The 22,422-nt window shown below is 46.9% G+C and overlaps 1 protein-coding gene across 2 annotated transcripts in view; it reads left to right on the top strand.

The window, feature by feature from the left end:
- LOC135819399 (WD repeat-containing protein 13-like) overlaps positions 1-14,533 on the top strand; it is a 30,226-nt gene extending 15,693 nt beyond the window's left edge. The window contains exons 1-11 of one of the 2 annotated variants that reach the window (XM_065332600.1): positions 989-1,796; positions 3,405-3,559; positions 5,920-6,002; positions 6,646-6,786; positions 7,833-8,053; positions 9,284-9,367; positions 10,020-10,078; positions 11,010-11,129; positions 11,879-11,994; positions 12,446-12,594; positions 13,492-14,533. In XM_065332600.1, coding sequence (XP_065188672.1) covers positions 1,749-1,796; positions 3,405-3,559; positions 5,920-6,002; positions 6,646-6,786; positions 7,833-8,053; positions 9,284-9,367; positions 10,020-10,078; positions 11,010-11,129; positions 11,879-11,994; positions 12,446-12,594; positions 13,492-13,524 — 1,209 coding nt within the window. In that variant the 5' untranslated portion in view covers positions 989-1,748 and the 3' untranslated portion in view covers positions 13,525-14,533. Of the gene's footprint in view, positions 1-988; positions 1,797-3,404; positions 3,560-5,919; positions 6,003-6,645; positions 6,787-7,832; positions 8,054-9,283; positions 9,368-10,019; positions 10,079-11,009; positions 11,130-11,878; positions 11,995-12,445; positions 12,595-13,491 lie in introns of those variants that run through there. The other variant, XM_065332599.1, reaches the window with a different exon arrangement.
- The last annotated feature ends 7,889 nt before the right edge of the window (positions 14,534-22,422 follow it).

The raw sequence follows: 22,422 nt of genomic DNA on the forward strand, positions 1-22,422 counted from the left end.
ATGATTGCCTAGGGGAATGAAACTATTAGTTTCAATGAATGCTGTGTGGTGCTCTGTGTCGTGTGTACAATAGCTCTATTCCAACGAATATTGAACACTCTACCCAGCCGGAGGACTCTCATTTGTAAATTATAATGGTCGTAGTACTCAGAACATGCCATAATGGTAATAGGCTTTTGGTATGTCTGCAGTATTTCTGGTATTTTCAGTTACGTGTACTTTTAACGTAACTTTAGTTGGAATGTCTCTGCCCTTTCTTCCCTTGAGTTTGATGCCATTGCGTGGATTTTCTGATGGGTTATGAAGAGAGGCACAGGCAGCTTGGTTCCAGTATTGCAATCCTGATCATCTTTGTACCCTCACTCACTATACACAGACATGTGTGCTGGTAATGGACTGCACTTGAACCTGCTGTTTGACCGGAGGAGTGGGTGCACCAGTGGTTGTCCTCGAAAACAGTCCAGTGCCGGTACGCCGCAAGTGGCTGTACATACAATGTACTCTCCAATCGCCTCTCCTAACACACACCGCAAGGAGTCGGGACAACAAAATAAATAAAAGGCACTTGTTGTGGTAGAGTTCAGTGCCTGGCCTGGACAGGGCTAGCTAGGGATGAATGATTAGATCCAAGCTTATTGGTAGTTTGCGCTATGTCATTTTGTGCTATGTCAGTTTGTACTATGTCAGTATGTATGCCCTTGGCCTTGGCAGTCTGCAGCTGTCCAGTGTACTACTACTACTACCAGTACTACTACAGTACAGACTCAGTACAGTCATGATGTAAATCATGTAGTATTCAGTAGTCATGTACGGTCATGTACAAGTCATGTATGTACATATTCATACTCATAGACATAGGTCTACATGATGTACAGAATCTTGGACGACTTGGATGGTTTGACTCGGTACTTTCCCCTTCTGACCTGACATGATGTCAATCTTCACGATTTTTTGTTTTGCTGAGTGCTGACACGCGACTGTTGCGGGGGTGACTCCGACTGTCGAAGATAACCTCTGCGAACCTGCTTTTCTGCACTCTGATCTGCTGTCGACTTGTTGACTCGACTGCCCTCTGTTCGTGGCCATTCATTCCAATCGTGTTCTGGAACGACCATTGGAACGCGATTTTGTAGGTAGGTTGGTGGCACTGGCACCATCATCGACTACTGTGTTCTCAGTTTAACGTTTCACCTTGGCCTATGACTAGCTCGCCGGCTGCTGTGCTTAGCAAGAAAGGGGTGCCAGCACTTCCGCTAGCCACCCCCGACAGTAGCAGCCAGTCGAGTTGTTGAGCTGGGGCTGTGCTCAGTTTGGGATTCCATGGTCTGTTGTTGATCTTCTGTGTACGTTCCATCGATCGGTGTCGATTCTCCAATACTAGCTGGCAACACAGGTGCACAAGAAATCACTGAGTCTATGCTCTGTAGAACTATCAGCTCACGAAGCGCAGTGTATTATTATTTTTATTTTTTGAAGGACTGCTCCAAAGTCTGGAAGTGAAAGACGTACAACGACGTGCACTGGAAACTGCTCGCATCGCGTGCGCACAGCAGGTCTTCCGCCGATTTGCTCGCTGCCTGGCCCTACCCTAGCCCTCTCGAGATCTCCACTGACTGTGATCCCTAACACACGAGCCGACTCGAGGGTTGTTGTTCAACAAGAATCAAGCCGTGTGTCGATCTAGCGCTGTTGTCGTCTTGGCCTGACGCATCACTGAGGCAGCTCTGGAGTCCCCTTTGAAAGCGGCAATGAGCGTCGACGTTTCTGATGCAGTAGCCTATGGCGAAGCGAATGAGGTGCGTATGTAATTGTTGAACTGTCTCCATGTGGAAGTAAACATCCGTCCTGGTTGTTTCATTGAGTTTCGCTAATTTATTTTTTATTCCGTTGATGAAGATTGCGTTTCATGTGACAGTTCTCGTGTTTCGCCTAATCAGCCGATAATAGTGATATGTCGGTTTCCTACATATCTACACTGCACTGGCAGTAGTGCTTGTTGTGTGTGTGTTCCTGGTATGTACCATGGACCATGGTAGACCTACATCGGTACATGGTGCTGGTCTGGTGCGGACATAGTGCTGATGTATTGTATGCTGAAAATCGAAACAAAACGCATGTCATTAGCGCATAACATAATATTAATAATAATAAAAACACTAGGAATGGGTTTGCTCCCACACTGGAGCTCGCGCTATTCCGCCGACTTGACCTGATATTTGACTGACTCATGACTGCCAACCTAAAAACACTGTACAAGCTTGACTCTGGAGTATGAAGTTGAAGACACCACTGCAGCGGTACTTATGGTTAATATGGTGGTAAAGACACACCTGGCAATATGGCGGTAAACACACGCCTGCCCACACACTGCCAGAAATTTGCAGCCTAGAGAGCGTGTGTGGGCAGGCGTGTGTTTACCGCCATATTGCCAGGTGTGTCTTTACCACCATAATTATTATTATTTTATCAACTGTACAAGCTGATAATCGTAACCAACATTAGCGCATAGGCCAATGTAGAAAAACCAGTATGTACAAGCTGAAAATCGTAACAGCCGCTAGTGTGGCCAGATGTCCTGGTCTATGTTTGTAACCTCGGACTACAGTGTGATTGTAGGCCAAAATGGCCAAAGCTACACAGTGTGTGTGTGTGTGTGTGTGTGTGTGTGTGTGTGTGTGTGTGTGTGTGTGTGTGTGTGTGTGTGTGTGTGTGTGTGTGTTATCTGGCGCTTGTCTTGATCTGTTTCAATCAGAATCAGATCCGCTATCGTTGCTATAAAGAGAAAATCTGTGGGTGCACATCCAGTGCATTTGCAGATTTGCGTGCTTCTCTTGCGACGGGCGTATACATGGTACATGGTACATGGTGTGTGTGTGTATTCATCAGCCTTGCAAGCTGTTGAATGGTGTAATCCCAGCACAAGTTGCTATGTCTAACATAGCTGTTCGCTATCATCGCTTCCACGATGGGCAGGTCTGAGGTGTGTGTGCGTGTGTGTGTGTGTGTGTGTGTGTGTGTGTGTGCGCGTGTGCGTTTTCCTCTGCGTCGATCTCAGTCAGTGAGAGCAGAGTAACCATATGCAGCAGTATTAAATAAGAGCAACTGTGTGCATTTGGAACGTGGCCAAAGCAGACAGAGTAGTTGGTGTGACTTGCAATGTCGACATCAGTGATCAGTGATGTTGACTTTAGAACCATGGTGGTTGGACTCATTGTGTGTTCGTGTGTGTTTGCGTGTGTGTGTGTGTGTTTGCACGTGTGTGAATGTGTGTGCGGGCTGGCATGTGTGTGCATGTGTGTGTGTGTGTGTGTGTGTGTGTGTGTGTGTGTGTGTGTGTGTGTGTGTGTGTGTGTGTGTGTGTGGTGTATTGTGTCACCTGTGGCCATACCTTTTTCAATGTACAGAGCTGCCGTCACAGCATGGACTCGCTAACAGGCAGTGCCTCGTTCGTCAAAGGTCATCACCGCACAACATCGTCAGCCAGCGGGGGTTATCTCGCTCCTCCTGCTGAGGCCGGTCAAGAAGGTTTGGTGCCAACAGCTAATGCCCAGGCCAGCAGGTGAGCACTACTAGTACCGTAATGTCGCGTGCATAAGCCGGATTTGTGCATAAGCCTGTCTCGTGTAGAAGCATGAAATCTGCAACAGCTTTTCGCGTACAAGCCTGTCGCATGCATAAGCCGGGCCAGTACACGAGACGCGCCACGTGTCGCGTGCGTAAGCCGGGCTACTACGCAAGACTGGTGAGCGCGCCTTTTACATGTTCATGTTTGCATGGTACCGTACACTTGCACACGCGGAAAACGTGGGAAGATGCGGAAATCAACACCAGCTGCGCTCGACGGCCATGCAGCACTCTTCAAGCTTCAAACTTACCTTTCCCATGGCATTTTCCGTCTTGTCCCTTGGCAAGTTGCTTGTTTGAAGTTGTTTCGGCGCTCCTCGAACTTTTCACTTGTGTTTGTTGCAGTCTACCCGTAGATAGAACGCATACAAGCCTGGTCATTGAGTGGTGCTTGTCATATAAGCCTGTCTCGTGTATAAGCCTGTCTTGTGTACAAGCCTGACTCCATCACCGGCTTATAGGCATATAAGCCCCGGCTAATGCACGCGACATTACGGTATGCTGCAGTGCACTATGCTGCTATGCACTATGCTGCTATGCACTATGCTGCTATGCACTATGCTGCTATGCACTATGCTGCTATGCACTATGCTGCTATGCACTATGCTGCAGTCACCTGCTATTCTCATCAGTGTACAGTATGTTGAACTCATTTGCCGCTGTCTGATGATCGGTGAAATGCGTGGAACTGGAAGTTATAGCTACACAGCCTTTTGCCTGCGCTGTTTGTGTGTACTACTCTGCACATTTGTACATCGAGCACTCTGCTATTCTCATCAGTGTACAGTACTGTAAGTCGGCAAATTTTCAGCCCGTTAAAATATCAGCCTCCCAGGGCTAAAACCCATTTCGGCCACATCAAATGTTCAGCCTGTACTGCTGTCGCATGTGTCCACTGTCACACTGAACCTTGCAAAACAAAATTTCGACCGCAACGAATTTTCGGCCAAACTTGACCAGGCCGAAAATAGCCGAAAATAAAATAAAATTTTATATGCGCCGAATATTTGTAGACTTACAGTACCGTATTTTACCGGTTATAGGTCGACCCCCGTATCCGGAGGTCTCAATTCTGCGTTTTAAAGTTTTCACCCAAAGAAGCACTACTAACCACTCCCTGCTATTAACACATCAACAAATCATGTAAACATTCCTTATTGGAGGTTATAACATCCCAATCCTTGAAAAGACCAATAAACTGGAAAAAAATGTGTACACATAGTGCACTCGTGCATGCAGTGCAGGTCATTTTTTTGTAAGATACTGATAGTTCCCGGTTATAAGTCGAATCCCGGTTGTAAGTTGACCCCCACCCTTTCTCCTTCTATTTTAAGTCGTAAAAGGTCGACTTACAACCGGAAAAATACGGTATGTTGAACTCATTTGCCACTGTCTGATGATCGCTGAAATGCGTGAAACTTGAAGTTACAGCTACATGGCATTTCGCCTCCGTTTTTATGTAGACTGCTCTTGCACATTTGTGCATCGAGCACTCTGCTTCGCCTCGACCGGCCTTGTTTGTATGTTGTACTCGTAGATAGGTCACAAACTCACTCTGTGATCTGCAGCACCATGAGCTGCTTCATTCATTCTCCGTACTCGTCTACCAGAAATAGTCACTGATGGATTTTGGAGAAAAAACATTTCTGTCAAAACGAAGTGTTGGCCGTGTTGTGGGTTAGTGTTTCTTTTGATAATTGCCGTCTTGACTGGTACTAGAGTTTCCGTGTACAGCACTATGTAGAGTTTTCATATGTCTGAAATCGCGCGTACACAGTTCATATGGTCCACTGTTTTGCACTGCAGCTCGCAGTCGCTCAGCTGCACTATCAACTGAGTGCAGTATGTAGCTTTGACCAGCAAGGCAATGAACACGAGTCGTCTTGGCAACTTTGGGAGTTGTCTTGGTAGATAGGTGGTAGATAGTGGTCTCTCAAGTGCAGACTAACGTCTTCTCTTGTGAAATCTGACGGCAGTAAATTCCATTTTCCTTTCCTGAATGATTGGAATAATTTGATTCCATCGACTGCCATTCCGAGTGGCTGTGCAATGAGGTACATGCGATTTGGTACTCTCAGCTTCCTGCTAACTCACTCCATTCCAATTGGGCACGTGATGAGTTGCATGTGTTTTGGACATGATGATTGTGAGAAAGGTTAGGCAAAACATGCGCTGTCTGGTTTACTGAGTGAAATAGTACAGTGTATCGTCTTAGCTGCCTTCTGTTGCTCCTTTTCCGTTCGGGCATGTGTGATGGTTTGACGTGTTCTGTTGCATTTGTTGCGTTGTGATCAGGAAAATGGCAGGTGACACGTCGCTGATTGAGAACTACGAATTCCAGGGAATGTACCATATATTTGATCACCATCGAGGTGCAGGTGAGCTTAGCTGCGGAACCTGTCTGTCTGTACATGTTGGGATGGTGATGGTGGTGATTATGTGCTTGTCTTCGTCTGTTTGTCTTCTGCTTGTCGTCTCCCGCCTCTTCCCACTACACACAAGCTGAGTGGCACCTCTGCACTGGCTTGTTGCTGGTCTGCCACTGTTGGTGTTGCTGCCACTGCTGGTGTTGCTGCCACTGCTGCTGCTACTGCTGCTGCTGTTACTTGCACTGTTGGTGTTGCTGTTGCTTGCACTGTTGGTGGCGCTACAACAGCAGTTGCTGACCAGTCACTGACTGTGCTGCTGCTGCTTCTTTTGCTGCATGTGCTTGTGCTACCACCACGGTTGGTGCAATCGCTGTTGCACTTGCTGCCATTCCAGTTGATGCTTCGGTTGTAGTGTGGGAGAGTTCACGAGTTGGTTGTGTGTGTGTGTGGCAGCAACAGTGTGGTGAGCTTCAGTGTCTGGAAATGTTCGACTGGCAGTGGGTACTATCTCTCGTGGTGTGGTGTGTTAAATCCTATGTTCATTAATGTATGTAGAGTATTGTACAAGAATTGCTTTCCCTTTTGGGGGTGGGGAATACAGCACAATCTAATGTACATTGATGCGTGTTGTGCTCGGATTGCTCTCATGCAGTGACCGCTCTGAAGTTTGGTCATGACGATCGCACGAGGCTAGCCATAAGCTCGACTGACGGCACGCTAACGATATGTCGCCTGGAGCCTATTCCAGCGTCGGTTGAACACACTCTGTTGGGTCACACCAAGGGTGTTACAGGTGAGAACGATTTGTCTTGTTGCACCTAGCATGGGGGGGGGGGGGGGGGGGGTTGCGTTGTTGTCAAAATTCGTTAGAGCATGGGCCTTCCAAACACAGGGTTGCGAGTTTGATTCCCAGTTTGTGCGAAGATTATTTTCCACCCCCAGTAGACGCATCTGGGATTAGATTCCTGACTTTGCTTGGCGAGGCAAAGGCGAAGAGGGGGAGGAGAAAAGCACCACCCTCACTATGTGAGAGCTCATTGGTCTCTAACACCCACTGTACCCTACAGACAGAATTTACATTATTTTACGTACCTCGTGGTCTGCAGAACGCTTTCGCGATGACACAGCTGTGTGTGTATGTATCTGTTAATATGGACCATGAGGAATAGACTGACGCCACCGTGTGCGCATGTGTCCGTGACCATGGACCACGCGGCATAGGCGTGTGGTGGGATTACAATGCATTCTGAGAGCTGACGTTGGAATCCCCAGTTTGCTATCAATCAGTGACCTGCATGGTCTAGGTCCCCCCCCCCCCCCCCCCCCCCCGTGTCCATCTGTAGAGGTTATGCGAATGACAAGATGCTGGTGATGCCACTCCCATACAGAATGCCATGAATAGTAATGAAATAGAGTCTGCATAGTCTTGGGCTTACTGGTGACTGTTGTGTCTGGTGTCCTGTCCATGACTGTGTTGAGAACGGCAGGCTATTATGGCACGATGCGAGTGTAGTGGATCCCTTTCTCTGTGCAGTCATGCTCAGGGACTGTCTCTTTCTTTATTGGCTGTTAGACTGGCCATGGGGACGGTAGAATGGAGATGGGAGGAGGATTGGAGAAAGAGGGGGGGGGGGGGGTGCGTGCAAGAATCTGTGTGTGATGTGTATATGATTAAATGTGTACACTAGCTCTACCTGACTGCAGGCCCTGTTCTAAGCACTAGATATTCTGTTTCTCCTTTGTGACACTGTCTCTCCTTGCCATGTGCGCGTGTGTGCGTATGTGTGTGCGTGTGTGTGTGTGTGTGTGTGTGTGTGTGCATGTGATTTTTTTGTACAGATTTTGACTGGTCTCAGTCGAACGACTTCATTATCTCTTCGTCTCTAGATTGCACTGTTCGGTTATGGAACACGGAGAGCGGTTCTTGCTTGCGTAGCATATCACTAGGTGCCGAGGTCTACTGCTGTCGCTTCCAGCCCAGTAACAACAACATGTTTGTGTGCGGCACGGCAAAATGCCAGCTGCATGTCTTCAATGTTTCCACTGGCAAGTCGTACAAGGTGAGCACTCCACTGTTCTCAGCTAAAGTGTTGCTCAATGAAATCCGATCAAGCGAGTGAATGCCATGCCGGGCGCTGCGCAGCCCTAGACCTGCGAACACTGGGATGTACACTGGCGTAGGGCGCGAACTTGATTCACGCGATCGGACTTCATGAGCAGCATTGTACATGTACAGTGCATCATGTATGCAGGTCTGTGTAAATGAAATTCCCCTATAAAGATGCCACCGAAGAGATCGTGAGTGTGTGGGTCATGTGTGTTCGTATGCAGTACTGGTGGAAGCAGTTTTGGATTGGTGCGGCCATACCATAACCCTTCACGCATTGTGCATGATATGGCAGGTGCACATCACCACCTCATGCGCTGATGGCTGAAAATCTGGTCCGGCCAGGGCCTGACCAACCGGACCAGTTCCACTGGGCCTGCTTTGTGTGGCTCCCTTTTCCAGAGTGAAATGACTGGAAAGTGGAAATGACATATATAGCATTGGAACTGGTGATAACTGATAATGTTACTCTGTAGCAGCTGTCCACCTTACCAGGGTGCTGGCCTTGACACCTACCTCTGTAGTCTCTTACACAAAGCATGCATGGGTACAAATTAACCTCTGTAGAGGTATGCTCTAGCCTCTGTGTTCCAGTGACGTTTTCTTGCGGGCAGTTTTGAGTCAGCTGCTTGGTGGTGGTGTATGTACAATTTAATATCAACCTGGCAGTTCAAGTGAATTGAGCTCTGAAGAATCCAGTGATTCCCAGTGAGACTCCAGCAGTGCCCAGTTGTTTTTGTATAGTAGTGTACGTACTTTAAAGAACTGTACCCACTCATTGTCTTCCACTGGTTTTGTTCCACCGAGCCAAGTTTTTAGAGTAGAGGAACTCCTATTAAAGGATGTGAATAAAAGTCCCGAAATTTTTGTTTCCGGAGGAAAGTTTTTGTTTCCGGAGGAAGTACTAAAGAGAGCACAGACTTTGCATTTGTTTTTGATTACTTGTGGTACGGATGCTATGTACTGTTAGCAGTGCATTTGTATACGCTATTTGTAATCCCAGAAGCCAGTTGATTGTGTTTGCTTTGTTTAGTGAAGTAGACATGATTGCTCGCTGCGGTGCATGTGTATGTATGGGTGCGCGTGCGTGCGTGCATGTGAGTTTATGTGCATCTGTCTGTGCATGTGTGTGTGTGGTGGTCTGTGTTTATTTCCCCACCCTTATCATGTTATTGGCGTGCAGGGCAGTGGTGGAAAGACGAATGGTCCCGTGTCTTGTGTGTCGTTTGATCGCAATGGTGAGGTGGTGTGGGCTGGCGATGCAAAGGTCAGTACTGCTCGTACCCGATAATGGCCGATATATTCCATCACTATCCTTTCTTGCTGTGTCGGGTATCAATAGGAAGACGTGTTCAGTGTCCGGTCTCAGCTAAACTGTGCCTGTCCTAAACTGTCCTGTGCCAGCCATGCATAAACCCTGGGTCTCTTTTCTCTGCACTGCCGGTAGAGACGTGTTCAGTGTCTGGTCTCAGCTAAACTGTGCCTGTGCTGAACTGTCCTGTGGCAGCCATGCATAAACCCTGGGTCTCTTTTCTCTGCACTGCCGGTAGATTGAGTAGCTTCCTTGGTGCCATGGTAGACCAGGTGCACGCAATACATCCTGTACTTTCCATGGGTCTTGAATCTTGATTGCTTTAGAGGGAGCTGGTGAACTCACTGTTTGCATGCGCTGTTACTCGTGTCAGCAAATGCATGTGTTCAGTGGCATGAACTTGGCTTGCCACATACGATCTGTTGTGTGAGCTTGGCTTACTGGTAGGCAAGCTTGATGGCAGCCTATCCGGCCTCAACTTTACTGTTAGTGGCTCTGAGTCAATTGCCTGTCCTCTCTCAGCGCTGCTACAGTTGTATTCTCCTTCAGCAACACACTTGCCTGCAAAACGGTAGTTCTGTGTTGTACTGTGTGCTGTGTGCTGCAGGGATTCTTATACTGCTTCTGTTTCCACATTGCAACGGGCAGAATGCAGAAAACCAAGAGGTCAGTGCTGCTGACCCAGTGTTGTGTCTTACCGCTGACTACATAGTACACTCCCTGAGGGCCTGTTGTTCTACTGTTGAATACATGGAGCCCGGGTGCTTGTGAGCATTCCATATGTCCGTGTATTCGGTGTGTTGCACACCCGTGTTGCGATCATTTGCCAACGCACGTATAGAAGGGCGTTGGCATCTGGTTTGCAATCCGCACAGCATATTTTCATGAAGCCGGGAGTGTTGAGGAGAGTTTGTAGTCTGTCTTGCACTCATTGCGAGTGAATGATCTCCTTCCTTGCATAACTACTATACACCCGCACATTGCAACTCACTTAATACCCTGATAAGATGTCCATTTGCTCTGTATGGACATTTCCGGGAATGGACTTTCCTCCATAGTAAAGCTTGTTTGAATAACAAGTAATATGTAAAGAGAAAAGGACCTATAAGTTACTAAAATATCTCAATATCATTGTCAGTTGTGTGCCTTGTTGTCGCACTATCTGACTATATAATTATTATCTCGTTACCTTCGGACTGTTAGTCATAACTAGTAACTTATAGGTCCTTTTCTCTTTACATAGTACTATTGGCTCAACATCCGAGTTTAGAATAACAAGTACAAGACTTAGTACTGTTACTATGTTTAACTGTTACCTGCTCTTTCCCATCCCAGCGGGCACCTCGCATCTGAGATCCCATGTATGTCACAGATACATAGTATTGTACTTGATGTGTCTGTGTTGCAAACCACTACTAGTAGATCTAGTGTGTCTGTGGTGGGGGGGGGGGGGGGGGGGGGGGGGGGCAAACTGTCTTCCTGTTTACACTAGTCAGCAATGTCATTGCATCTATCTTGTTGCTGAGGCTGCCACTTTTTTTTTGCTCTCTCTCTCTCTCTCTCTCTCTCTCTCTTTATTGCCTGGCTTGCTCTGCAGGACATTGGTGTCGCTTGGCAATCAGATCACCTCCATTTCATCACGTAGCTGGATGAGTCGTGAAGCAAGGGATCCCTCACTGCTTGTCAATAGTATGCAGAATGGCCTGCTTCTCTTCAGGTAATTTTGCCACTACAAACGTACCAGCATTGAGAGATAGCTCTATAGAACTGTAACCGTAGAACCAGTCTTACCAGGGGCCCCTCGGGACTCAGAATATTCCGTGACTCGGAAATATGCTACTTCGAGTAACTTATAGTTGATATGACACATCATTCTCTTCAGTCACCTCCCACCGCTTTGGGAGCTGCATATGCACCTTGATACTTGAAGGGTGATGATGTTCCTACGGTTGCGGAAAACTCGTCTTCCAGCCGAGCCCCACGCAAACCGTCGATTTTTTTCTCTTCAGTTAGATTCACTGGTCCCAGCCAGACTGATGCCCTTCACAAACACTAACGCTCGCAGTCAGTCGGTGGGAGCTGAGGGTAGTACTCTTGTATGTGGTCAAGAAGTTCAGCTGACCACCACGACAAGTGACAAGTGCGTGCCTGAGCGGTGCCCGGATTAGAGACGTTCTACTTTATCATTTACAGTGTCTGCTGACTTTCCATTTCTTTAAATGTGCAATGTTTCTCTGCGTGTCTCTCCACCACTGTGTCCGCCCCTTGCTCTCATTCACCCCCTTCTCTCTCTCTCTCTCTCTCTCTCTCTCTCTCTCACTCTCTCTCTCTCTCTCTCTCTCTCTCTCTCTCTCCCTCTCACTCTCTCTCTCTCTCTTCATCTCTAGCTGATAGTTATCCTGTGGCAGTGCTCTTCTTCCAATTAGGGGTACTTATGTTACTACTCTTTATTCGCTTGTGTATTAGAATAAACCCGGATGACTCGCTGGTGTTGAAAAGACAGTTCTCAATTAAGCACAGCAAGGAAACTATCCGCAGTATCTTCTGTCCACTGATGTCATTCAGACAAGGAGCCTGTGTCGGTAAGGACAAGTCACCTCTTCTCGTGTGTCTACGGAAACACAAACGATCACAATGAGCGGCAGTGCTGAGCTGCTCACGTAGTGCGTGTGTGTGGGGGGGGGGGGGGGGGCACTGGATCTTATTCTGCTTTCCAGCTGTCGTTGCCCTTGCCCCCATGACTCTATTTTGTAAAACCCCTAAATAGACAATATGCGCAATAGATTCCAACTGTGTGTTGTGCCAAGGTATTGCGCATGGAATGTGTTGTGCTTTGTTTCCTTTTTCCGAACTGCCATGTTGTGTGTTTAGCCGCGATGCTGACTTGACTTTGCTCTTTCTCTGTTTGTTACTGCTTGCTGTGCATGCGTATGTCTGCCCACGTCGTCGTGTGTGCGTGCGTGCACGGTCTGCCCACGTCGTCGTGTGTGTGCGTGTACATGTTTGGCCCGACCCATTGTGTTTCTTCTGTAGTAAGCGGCAGTGAAGATCTTAGTGTGTACTTCTACAATGTGGATGAGGTGCAAAAGCCCATGGTCAACAAACTCCAAGGTCACTCCGCTGCAGTCATTGCTGTCTCATTCAACTACAACGAGTCCTTACTGGCGTCTGGTGATTCTTCGGTAAGGCTCCTGTCTGCTGTGTACCTCTCTGTATATTGTGTGTATATTGTGTGTACACGTTGTGCTTGCCGAGTTGCCACTAGTAGCAGGTGCAATGACAGTGCTGCTGCGGCTGCTGTGCTGCTGCGGCTGCTGTGCTGCTGCGGCTGCTGTGCAGCTGATTTTGCTGCCACTCCTGGTATTTGAATGCGGTCATGCGTGTGTGTGTGGGGGGGGGGGGGGGGGGGGGAGGGGGTGCGTGCTTGCGTGTATGCGTGTATGCGGTCATATTATGGGGCTTCGCCAGTTATGTAGACTGGACAGTTACCTGGCGCACGTCTTGATCTGTTTCATTCAGATCTTGTCTGCTACCTTTTGCTGAAAGAGAAAATTAGCAGGAGTACGTCCACATTTTCAGATGTGTGTGCTTCTCTTGCGCTGGACATACATGGTACATGGTGTGTGTGTGCACGCACACGCACATCCATGTGTAAAGCTGTGTTCACAATTGGCGCGTGGACGCGGTGCACTTGCGGTTCATGTGTGCCCAAACGCGCGCTCAGGCTTTCGCGCCGCCTTCGCATACTAATTGTTTGACCCCACCGATCAAAGTGCTACTAGCATGACGCCAGTACGTGCTGAAAATTACGTGTTGGAATTTCCATCGCGGCGCGTTTCCATACGCATGACGCCCCAAAAGCCAGCGAAAATACACACAAACTCGTGGTTTCACGCATACACGCGCCAGTTGTGAACACAGCTTTAGGCTGGATGTGTGTGTGGGGGGGTAATTTGTAAATGGTAGGCCAAGCATGTTGTGTTAAAGGTAGGCCAAGCATGTTGTGTTAAAAAAATGTGTCTGACTTGTGCTAATCTCACTATGTGTATTGCTGCTGCTGTGCTTTGCTCTATGCTCAGGGTACTGTAATTGTTTGGAATCGGCAAGAATAGTCACTTGGCTGCTGTGACTCACACTACATGCCATTGCAGTCTGGCACAGAAACACGACTGTAAGCTCTAAACCGGCTCTCTTCTGCCTCCAAGCATGGGTATACGTGATAGGCAGCACTAGTTGCTTGCAATCCACAGTTTTGCAGTGCAAGTAAAGTAGTTGTTTTCACTACTCATCTACTGTCTGTCCTATTTACTCACCTCCTCCTGTCCTATCGTTGAAAAGTACTTTTGGTCTTATCTGCAGCCTAAACAAATTGTTTAGAACATTTAGATTTCTCCAAACTCCTTAGTAGTATTAGTAGTAACGTGGACTGCCATGATGTTGCTGCTGACAGTGCGTGCAGGCTTGGAATACTGTGCTTCGCCTCGCTTTCCTTGTGAAGCGTGTGTTCTTGTCTAGTGCATCATCTTGAATTTATACCTACTGTCCGCCATATCTCCTATGTACTCCTTATCGCCCTGGTCAAATATTTTCTACATGATGATGATATCTAAGTACTGTATTCATTTTGTGTGGTGTAATCACACAACGTTTCACTGTTTGCTGCTGTCCTTTCGGAACTGTATCTCGTGAACAACCTTTTCTTTAGCTCGTCCAGTGCTTTCATACCCGTGTATGTGTACAATTTGTTTGTTTGCCAAACGAAAAGTAAGTCATCACTCCCATTGTTTGTAAGTGTATCCATAGCCACAGGAATCATGTCACCTGTACCCCTTGTCTTTCTCTCTCTCTATTCTGATTCTATTGTTTAGAGCTCTTCATTATTTTTTTAGTAGTATAGTTGCAGTACTGAATTTGCGCATATTGTGAGCGTATCATTTTCTATTGTGAAGTAGTTTTTCTTCTCTGATGTACATTTCCCTATGACTGGTTACTCTCACTGTCCCTTCCCCCTGTTGTATAGATACTGTACTCAGCCCCCCACTTGTACATATTATTATGACGTGTTACTATTTCTGTTGGCCGGCCATTTTTTCAATATCACACTCCAATTGGAGAATAAGACTGCTGCAAATTGTTTTGTTGTTGCGATACGTGTGATTGTTTGTGTGTCGTCTTTTAGTGTGACTTCCTGGTGGTGTGTCCTGGGTGGGGAGTGAGCGTGTCATTGTGTAAATCTGCCGGTGGATGTGTACAGCTGTGTGTTCCCACCAACTTGTAGTGATAGGGCATCTGGGGCGATGCCCTCAGTCCTCGTCGCGATTTCTTTTTTGCCCTCTTGCTTCACTTGGGCCTGCGAGATCGATGAAACACTTTCCTGTCACAGGTGAGCTAGTTGAGAAAGTCGATGATCAGTTTGGTTTGCTCGAGTAGTTGATCAAAAAATTGCTGGAAAAGCCGTGTCCACCTCTTTTATAACTAAAAGCGACATGCCCAAAATTTCTGCACCTTGCGGAAAGTGCACAATCCAGAATCCCGGAATTCAGGTGTACAAATTGCGGACGACCCCTTACCTGATAAGTTCTGCTGTCCTCTCCCCAAATTTTTGTAAAAGCAATGCGCTCCCGTACCATGTGGTGATTCATGTCAGAACGGCCGTACACAGATGTAGTTGACAAGAGAGAAGACATGTACCGGTGATAGTTGAGTCGACGCGACGACGTTACGTTCCCATGTTTTAATACTAAATACCTGAATAGCCTTGTGATGGTCCTTGTACTTGCAGTGGGTACTTTTTTGTAGTAATTTTAATTACTAGTAGTAGTACCAAATTATTTGGCACTTTTGAACTTGTGCAATGCCTTATGATTGTAGTCCTGGTAGAAAAGGGGGAAGAGGGAGTAAACGGAGAGGGACCAGGTGGTGTTCCATCCCAGGGAGCCAGCCCCCATCCCCTCCCCCCCCCCCCCCTGTTCCATCCCAACCGAGGGAGTACTAAAATCCTGCTTTTTTTAAAAACTTTGTTTTACTTCGCAAAATCCACTTTGCTTATTTTTGCAGTTATGTTCCCAACCCTTCAAGTTTTGTTTTTTGTTTGTTTTTTATTTAAAAGTTCGGCCAGTATGACTACAACAGTATTCACTTTGTCTTGGGGGGTTAGAAATGGGGAAGTTGTCATCCAGGGGCGGTGAGCCCGCCTTTCGGCACCGGGAATACTGTTGTCAACAAGGCTGAGAGTTGTCAAGTAAATCTACGTATTTGACGACTCCGCGGTTGTCGGCCTCACATTGCATATCGGAGCTTCGAGCGGAGACACTGTTATGTCTCCGCTCTCTGCTCCTCACTCAGGGTCGTTCTCGGCACTAGTGCCGGTGGTTGTGAGACTTATCCACTCACCCCCACCGTTAACGTTAGGCGCTGCATCTGCCGCTAGGGTTTACTGGGTGTTAGCGGCCGTCGTGAGTTCCCTTCGGGAACGGACACGATAATTTACTCTTTTTTTCTGCTCCTGAGTCCTCATACGATCCTTCACAGCACAATGTGCCATTGCTTGTGAAATGGGACACTGTCGGGTTAGTTTTGGCTTACCCACTACTACAATGTAGCAGTGTTCTGGTCTTCTGTTAGACCTGTTTGTACTCAATTATTTGCAGTATGTATCTCCTTTTTTTTTCTTTTCAACGGTGACTGCAGCCCTATTCGAGTCCTGGTGGTGACCATGGTGACAGCTGGTTCAAGTAGTGAGTATCAGCTTCGTTGGGATACAGTACTCAATGACAATGCCTACTTTTTTTTGTAGCCTGCTTCTGTCTCAGTGTATTAATGCTACTAGCTAAACAATCGACGAGGAGACAATAGTCGTAAAATGGCAATAAATAATAATAAATTGTGCACTCATAAGTCATAACAACAGCAAAAAATGAAGAAAATCAAGTTCTAAACTTGACTTTCTTCATTTTTTGCTACTAGTCATAGTTATTATTTTAATTAATTATTTTTTATTTAATACACTTACAGTATTACTCTGGCCTGAAACGACCCACTCTCCTTTTCAAGCTGCAGCTGCACTGCTGTAGGCCTCCGTGAATAGGACAAACGAAAAGAAGACGCCCCTTGAACCGTACAAGACGCTCCCATGAATATAGGACAAATGAAAAAAGACGCCCCCTTGAACTGCAATTCTGAGGCCTCCATGAATATAGGAGAAATGAAAAGAAGACGCCTCCTTGAACTGCAAGAGGCCTCTAATGAATAGGATAAATGAAAAGAAGACCGCGCGCTGGCCGCGGCCCCCTTGAACTGCAAGACTTTTACCACTAGTACTACCCCACGTCCACGACGGCACGAGTTACAGCACTGACTCTGTCAGCTGCTTTCTTCCCACCGGTGACCCAAGCCAAGGCCAACCCTCTTTACTCTCGAAACTCCCTAATTCTCCACCGCGAACCGTGATTTCCACTGGCACTGTGACTGACAGTGTACTACACGTAGTGTGAGCTTTGGACGGGCTCACACACTGTACTCTGTAGACTGTAGTGTAGTGCTTGCTATCCGAGAAACAGCGATCTATGCTGTATGCAGCGTGGTTGTAGTTATCACTCTTGCCAAGAGCATAGCTGCATTGTGCATCAGTGTGTGCTCAGTGACGGCAGTGTGGCAATGGTGACCAATAAAAACCCACAATAATGTAAAGTACTATCGCCAGGCTAAAGACATAAGTGCAGTAAAAGCTTGGGACCTCCCTGAGAGAGCACTTCACTGCTTGCCTTTACACCTGGTCTAGTGAAATGCCAGTCTTCTACTTGAGTAGTTCTCCCTGCTTTACACCGTGGAGTAGTCACACTGTTTGCCTATACACCTTGGACGAGTGAACTGAAGTGCCAGGTACCTGTAAAGTGTAAACTGTAATGTTTTGTTCTGCATGCTTTAAAAAAAAAGAAAAAAAAGAGTTAATTATCGTGTCCGTTCCCGAAGGGAACTCACGACGGCCGCTAACACCCGGTAAATCCTAGCGGCATGCTTTGCATTAGCATAATTCACATCCCTCCTTCTATGATGTATCAGTAGTCTCCGACCTCTTTTGTTGCATAGTGATGATCTGAAGCTCACCATTCCCTCCCTTCAGTTCTGTCCGTTCGGTTTGCGAATTCAAATACAGAAACTGTGACAACACCAACACTCTCCAGCAAATAATTGCCATTCAACGGTTAAAAGCAGCTCATTGGTAGACAACTCCTGCACAATACATGTAATATGCTGCAGAGCTGGTTCTGTATGGCCTTTGATTAAATTGAGATTGTAGCTGCTTGATGATTGCATTGCGATGTGATCATGAAACCCAAAGTAACTTAGTTAGTTGCAACGAGCTAGCCTTGAGACGTTGTGTCACTGTTGCCGTACTGGGTGCTGAGATGCCGGTGTGGGTTCATGGTGGGGGTGGTGGTGGTGGGGATATGAGGGGACAACTATCTCCGGCATGTGTAAATGGTATTCTTCGTTGCACGTGTGCTCCGAGATTAGTATTCATAGCCCTATGGACAAAGTAATTAGTTGAACCCTGTGCTATGGAACGGAGTATTCATTATTGTCACAACTATTCAGCTACATCATAGTACATGTACAATGTACAGTGTATGTTCAAGTGGTCCAGGTTGCACATGAGGTAGAATCTACATGGCTGTACTCAGTATTTATTTATTTATTTTATTTCACCTCCACATGTAGGGGGAGGGGGCGATAACCATCTAGCCATGGCAGTACAGAATACAGCACTGCAGGCAATGCCTCTTTCTCCTCCGTACCCAAGTACGCTGTAGACTTGCAGCAAGAGTACATAACCTTGCAGTACAGTCATTAGTAGTTCCTGTACATTGCACATTATTATTCCAGGCACGGTCCAGTGACTAGTTGTGGCTTATAGCATAACCCACGCATCTCAGCCTCAGGAGATCGTCCCAACTGGTTACTTCAATTATTTTCCAGTAGCGCCCCTGGAGTCCGGGTCATGCCAACGTACATGTACATGTACATGTATTCATGCAGTGTTCTGGGTTCGAGGGACACGGCACACACACACACACACGTGACATGGTGGAGTTCAGGGAGCACATACACGGTATGTGTAGGGCTCCCTGGCCTGGTGGAGCTGTGGCTGTTCATGTAATTGTTGCAAGGTTCTATCCTCGGACTATATCCAGAAATCATAGAGGCCTCAGCGACTGTGAAGTTTGAACTGAGTTCCTGACCCCAACCATGGCGGCTTGTGCTGGTGTCACTGTGCCTGTGCCTCGCCGCATTTTGTGATTTATTTTAATAGTACGTTGTAGAATCTACATCGTAAAAAAAACAGAATTGATCTTGTCAGCATCGTCACCAGCAGCAGCCCGGCCCTCTCGGCTTCGCGTCGACATTGGCGTCATTGTAGCCATGGTAACACAGTCATGATTGATCTAATGCCGCTATACAATGACATTATTATGTACATGTACAATGTAGTCTCCCAACCAATCGATGCTGATAAGATCAATAGTGTTTTTACGATGTGCAATGTACTAAAATAATTTAATTTAGTGGTTTAAATTAATCACAAAGTGCAGACTGAGGGCCAGGCACTGGCACACCAGCACAAGCCGCCATGGTTGGGGTCAGGAACTGAGTTCACAGTCTGTAGATCTACAATGTAGAGCAGTCTCCCATTCAATCGGGTACCGGTATAATGCTATAGGCTGAACAGGCTAGGCTTGCACGTACCCGACCACCCCGGGAGAGGTGCATTTACTTGCCATCTTGACATCCAAACAAACAGGATGCACGGGATCTACAATGTACGAGTAGGACATGTAATGTATGGTCGCATAACCATGACAGCAGTCGCCTCTCGGACTCCATACACAGAGAGAACTATTAGTACTCTAGGGACAATATCCATTACATGCCCATGTAGTGTGATCTATTACTATAAGTCGTGTCGAAGCATGAAAGCCATACCGTTACGTGAGCGGATTTGAAAGCGGAAATGAATCATTGAATGGGAGCTGAGCCATGTGAATGTGGGAGTAGCGGTACATGACCAGTCTGTCCAACCCTGCCATCATTCCAAAGCAGGACACCCACACTATAATGCATAAAAAGGCAATTGTCTCCTATGTACAAGTAAATGCACACTGAAAATGTTTTGGTTCAAAGCAGGACGGTTGGACATCCTGCATGATTGTAGATCTACTGGACGACTGTCTGGGTTGAGTGGAGCACACTACAGTAGTAGTTCATCAATCACTCATATGAAGTCATATCGCGAACGTTCTGTGATGAATGTGTGCAATCATCTTGAATCCCCTCCACTGAATCCCTGATACTGATACATGTACAAGGCTTCGTGACCTCACCATTGCGGTTTGGCTACCATACCGTCGAATAGATGGTTCACTACCGGCCCTAAATCAGCAAAATTTCGTCTACACTGACAATAGACGAATAGTACCATGCAGACTGAAGAGTGCTGTACCGCGTTACTTACTACCAAGTTTGATTATATCCGGCAATCAAAGAGACTCCCTAGGAAATGGGTAGCGGGAGAGAAAGAAAGAGAAGAGAGAGGAGAGAGAGAGAGAGAGAGAGAGAGAGAGAGAGAGAGAGAGAGAGAGAGAGAGAGAGAGAGAGAGAGAGAGAGAGAGAGAGAGAGAGAGAGAGAGAGAGAGAGAGAGAGAGAGAGAGAGAGAGAGAGAGAGAGAGAGAGAGAGAGAGAGAGAGAGAGAGAGAGAGAGAGAGAGAGAGAGAGAGAGAGAGAGAGAAAGAGAGAGAGAGAGACATTGGAGAGAGAATAGAGAAAGATCGTATAAAGGGTTGAGGATGTGATCGTGACGGTGTGCAACACGTTGTTCTGGCTAGATGTTACTGTACCTAAGTCCTTCACAGTCATGCAGAAAGCCCAGCTGTATCGTTGCTGGCGTTGAGTAGATCTACATGTGTGTAGCGGTTTCCAGCCTGCCAAAAAGACCCCTGGGCTGGCTGACGGCGTCCAGCATGCCAAAAAGACCCCTCTTCTGTTGTAACTGTAAATCTGGTTTCCATGGCCTTCCCACAATGACTGTAATCTCTACATGTACATGTATCTCTGGCTTGTGATCGTGTTCTCATGCACATCTGACATGGACTTTGACAGTGGCTGGCAGGGAGTTGTAAAGGGTACGACTCCATGGTGGCTGGCCTACTAAAAGCGTGGGGCAAGGACAAAATGTAAAAATACTGTACCCTGTCTGCATGCAGTCAAGTAAGAATGCTCAACTACAAAGACAATGTACAGTAGGCAAGAGAGAGAGAGAGAACACACCGTAATGTAGGTGTACAATGTAGATCTACATGTACTTGGGATGGCAGATCTACCATCCCTTCCTCAACCAACTATCTCCGGTATTCCGTAGAAATGTAAGGCAAAGATCCCAGTGCCGGATCTATTGTACTGTGCCTGTGATCGGCGCTTCGCCCCCTCACGTCATTGGAATTTATTTGGATTGCTCCCTACTACTACTAGTAAATCTACTAGACCCTAGTTCAGTTTATAGGTTCATAGGTTCATGGGGTCGTGTCGCTGCACTGGGCTGCACCATGTACCAGTTGAGTGCACGACCAGATTATGTAACTGGGCGGATCGAATGCAAGATCTGAATTACTTCAGTGAAGGGTGTGCGAATCGGTACATGACCATTATGTAGGGCTAACCAAGATCGCCCATGCAGCAGAAGGAATCCCCAGTAAAGGCAGCAGTGTACTAGTGTACGATCACCATGCAGTGTACGATCACCATGCAGTGTACGATCACCGTGCACCATGCATTGCGCAGAAAGACAACTACAGTATGCCGTCTTCTTCACACCTTTTGTACTAGGCGAAACTATCATCATTCATCAATCTCCCTGCTGAATCTGCTGATTGTCGAGACATGATGATGATGTCAGTTGATGATTGGCCACCAACGCTCAACGCCTCTCGTATGCATTTGTGCTGGAATGACTATGAGTATGACATAGCCATTGTACTGTATTGGAAGTGATTGACGACCTTGAATAGGCATATGAACACCCTCCACTGGCTCTAGTTTAGCTGATGTGACACACTCGGACTCTCACATGATTGTAGTCGCTCCTGATCTCTCACCGCCTTCCTTCTACCCCGGGCCGTGGGAATGGACGCCAAGATAGTGGAAGATGGCATGTATCAGCGACTCATCGGTGTAACCAGTAACCTGGCTAGGTAGAGAGTGGGTCGTGAGGTGCATGAAAAGGAGTGCAACGTCAAGTTGCGATCTACAGTCTATCCCGGACCTTCACTCTTCAGCTGGCCTACCGGACGTGCCTGCAGTGTACTACCGACTTATAGTAACCACCAAAAGTCGTAACTTCCTGTGTTTTTACATCATGCCCTCTACCATGCCCATGGTCTACACCATTTATAAATTATTATATTTTATTATCATCAGCACAAAATAGTCACGGAAATACTACAATCAATCATGTAGATGTAGTGCAGTGAGTCTTTTACACAGTCATGTCACTGACTGTGTAGATCTGTAAATCTACCACACCGCCGTACCGGACACCGCTCTGACCTGGCCTAGCCATGCATGCAGCCTGGGGCTTTGCGCTACAGGCGCTATATCATCATGATCATGCAACAGCATAACATTTACAGGGAAAATAACACTGCGAAAAAATGATTGTAGCATACATGTACATGGCCAAGATAGGCAAGAAGCCAAGGCAAGATCAAGAGAAAGCATAGCGCATGCCATTGCCATTATAAAAAATATTATTAGATTGTTTCTTTGCAAAGCTAAAGGTCAGATGGAGATCAGCTCAGCAACAAGTCTATGTTGGGAGGACAACCGCTAGGCGCTAGAGAAGTCGGAGCCACTTACAAAAGTCGAGTATTTAGTTGAAGTACTACTACTACTAGTCACTAGTGTCAGTGCCTCCTGCGCTTGTCGTATGAAAGCAAAGCAGTGCAGAACCGCTGCT

Source organism: Sycon ciliatum, chromosome 6 (assembly GCF_964019385.1).
Source record: "Sycon ciliatum chromosome 6, ocSycCili1.1, whole genome shotgun sequence".
NCBI classification, from domain to species: Eukaryota; Metazoa; Porifera; class Calcarea; order Leucosolenida; family Sycettidae; genus Sycon; species Sycon ciliatum.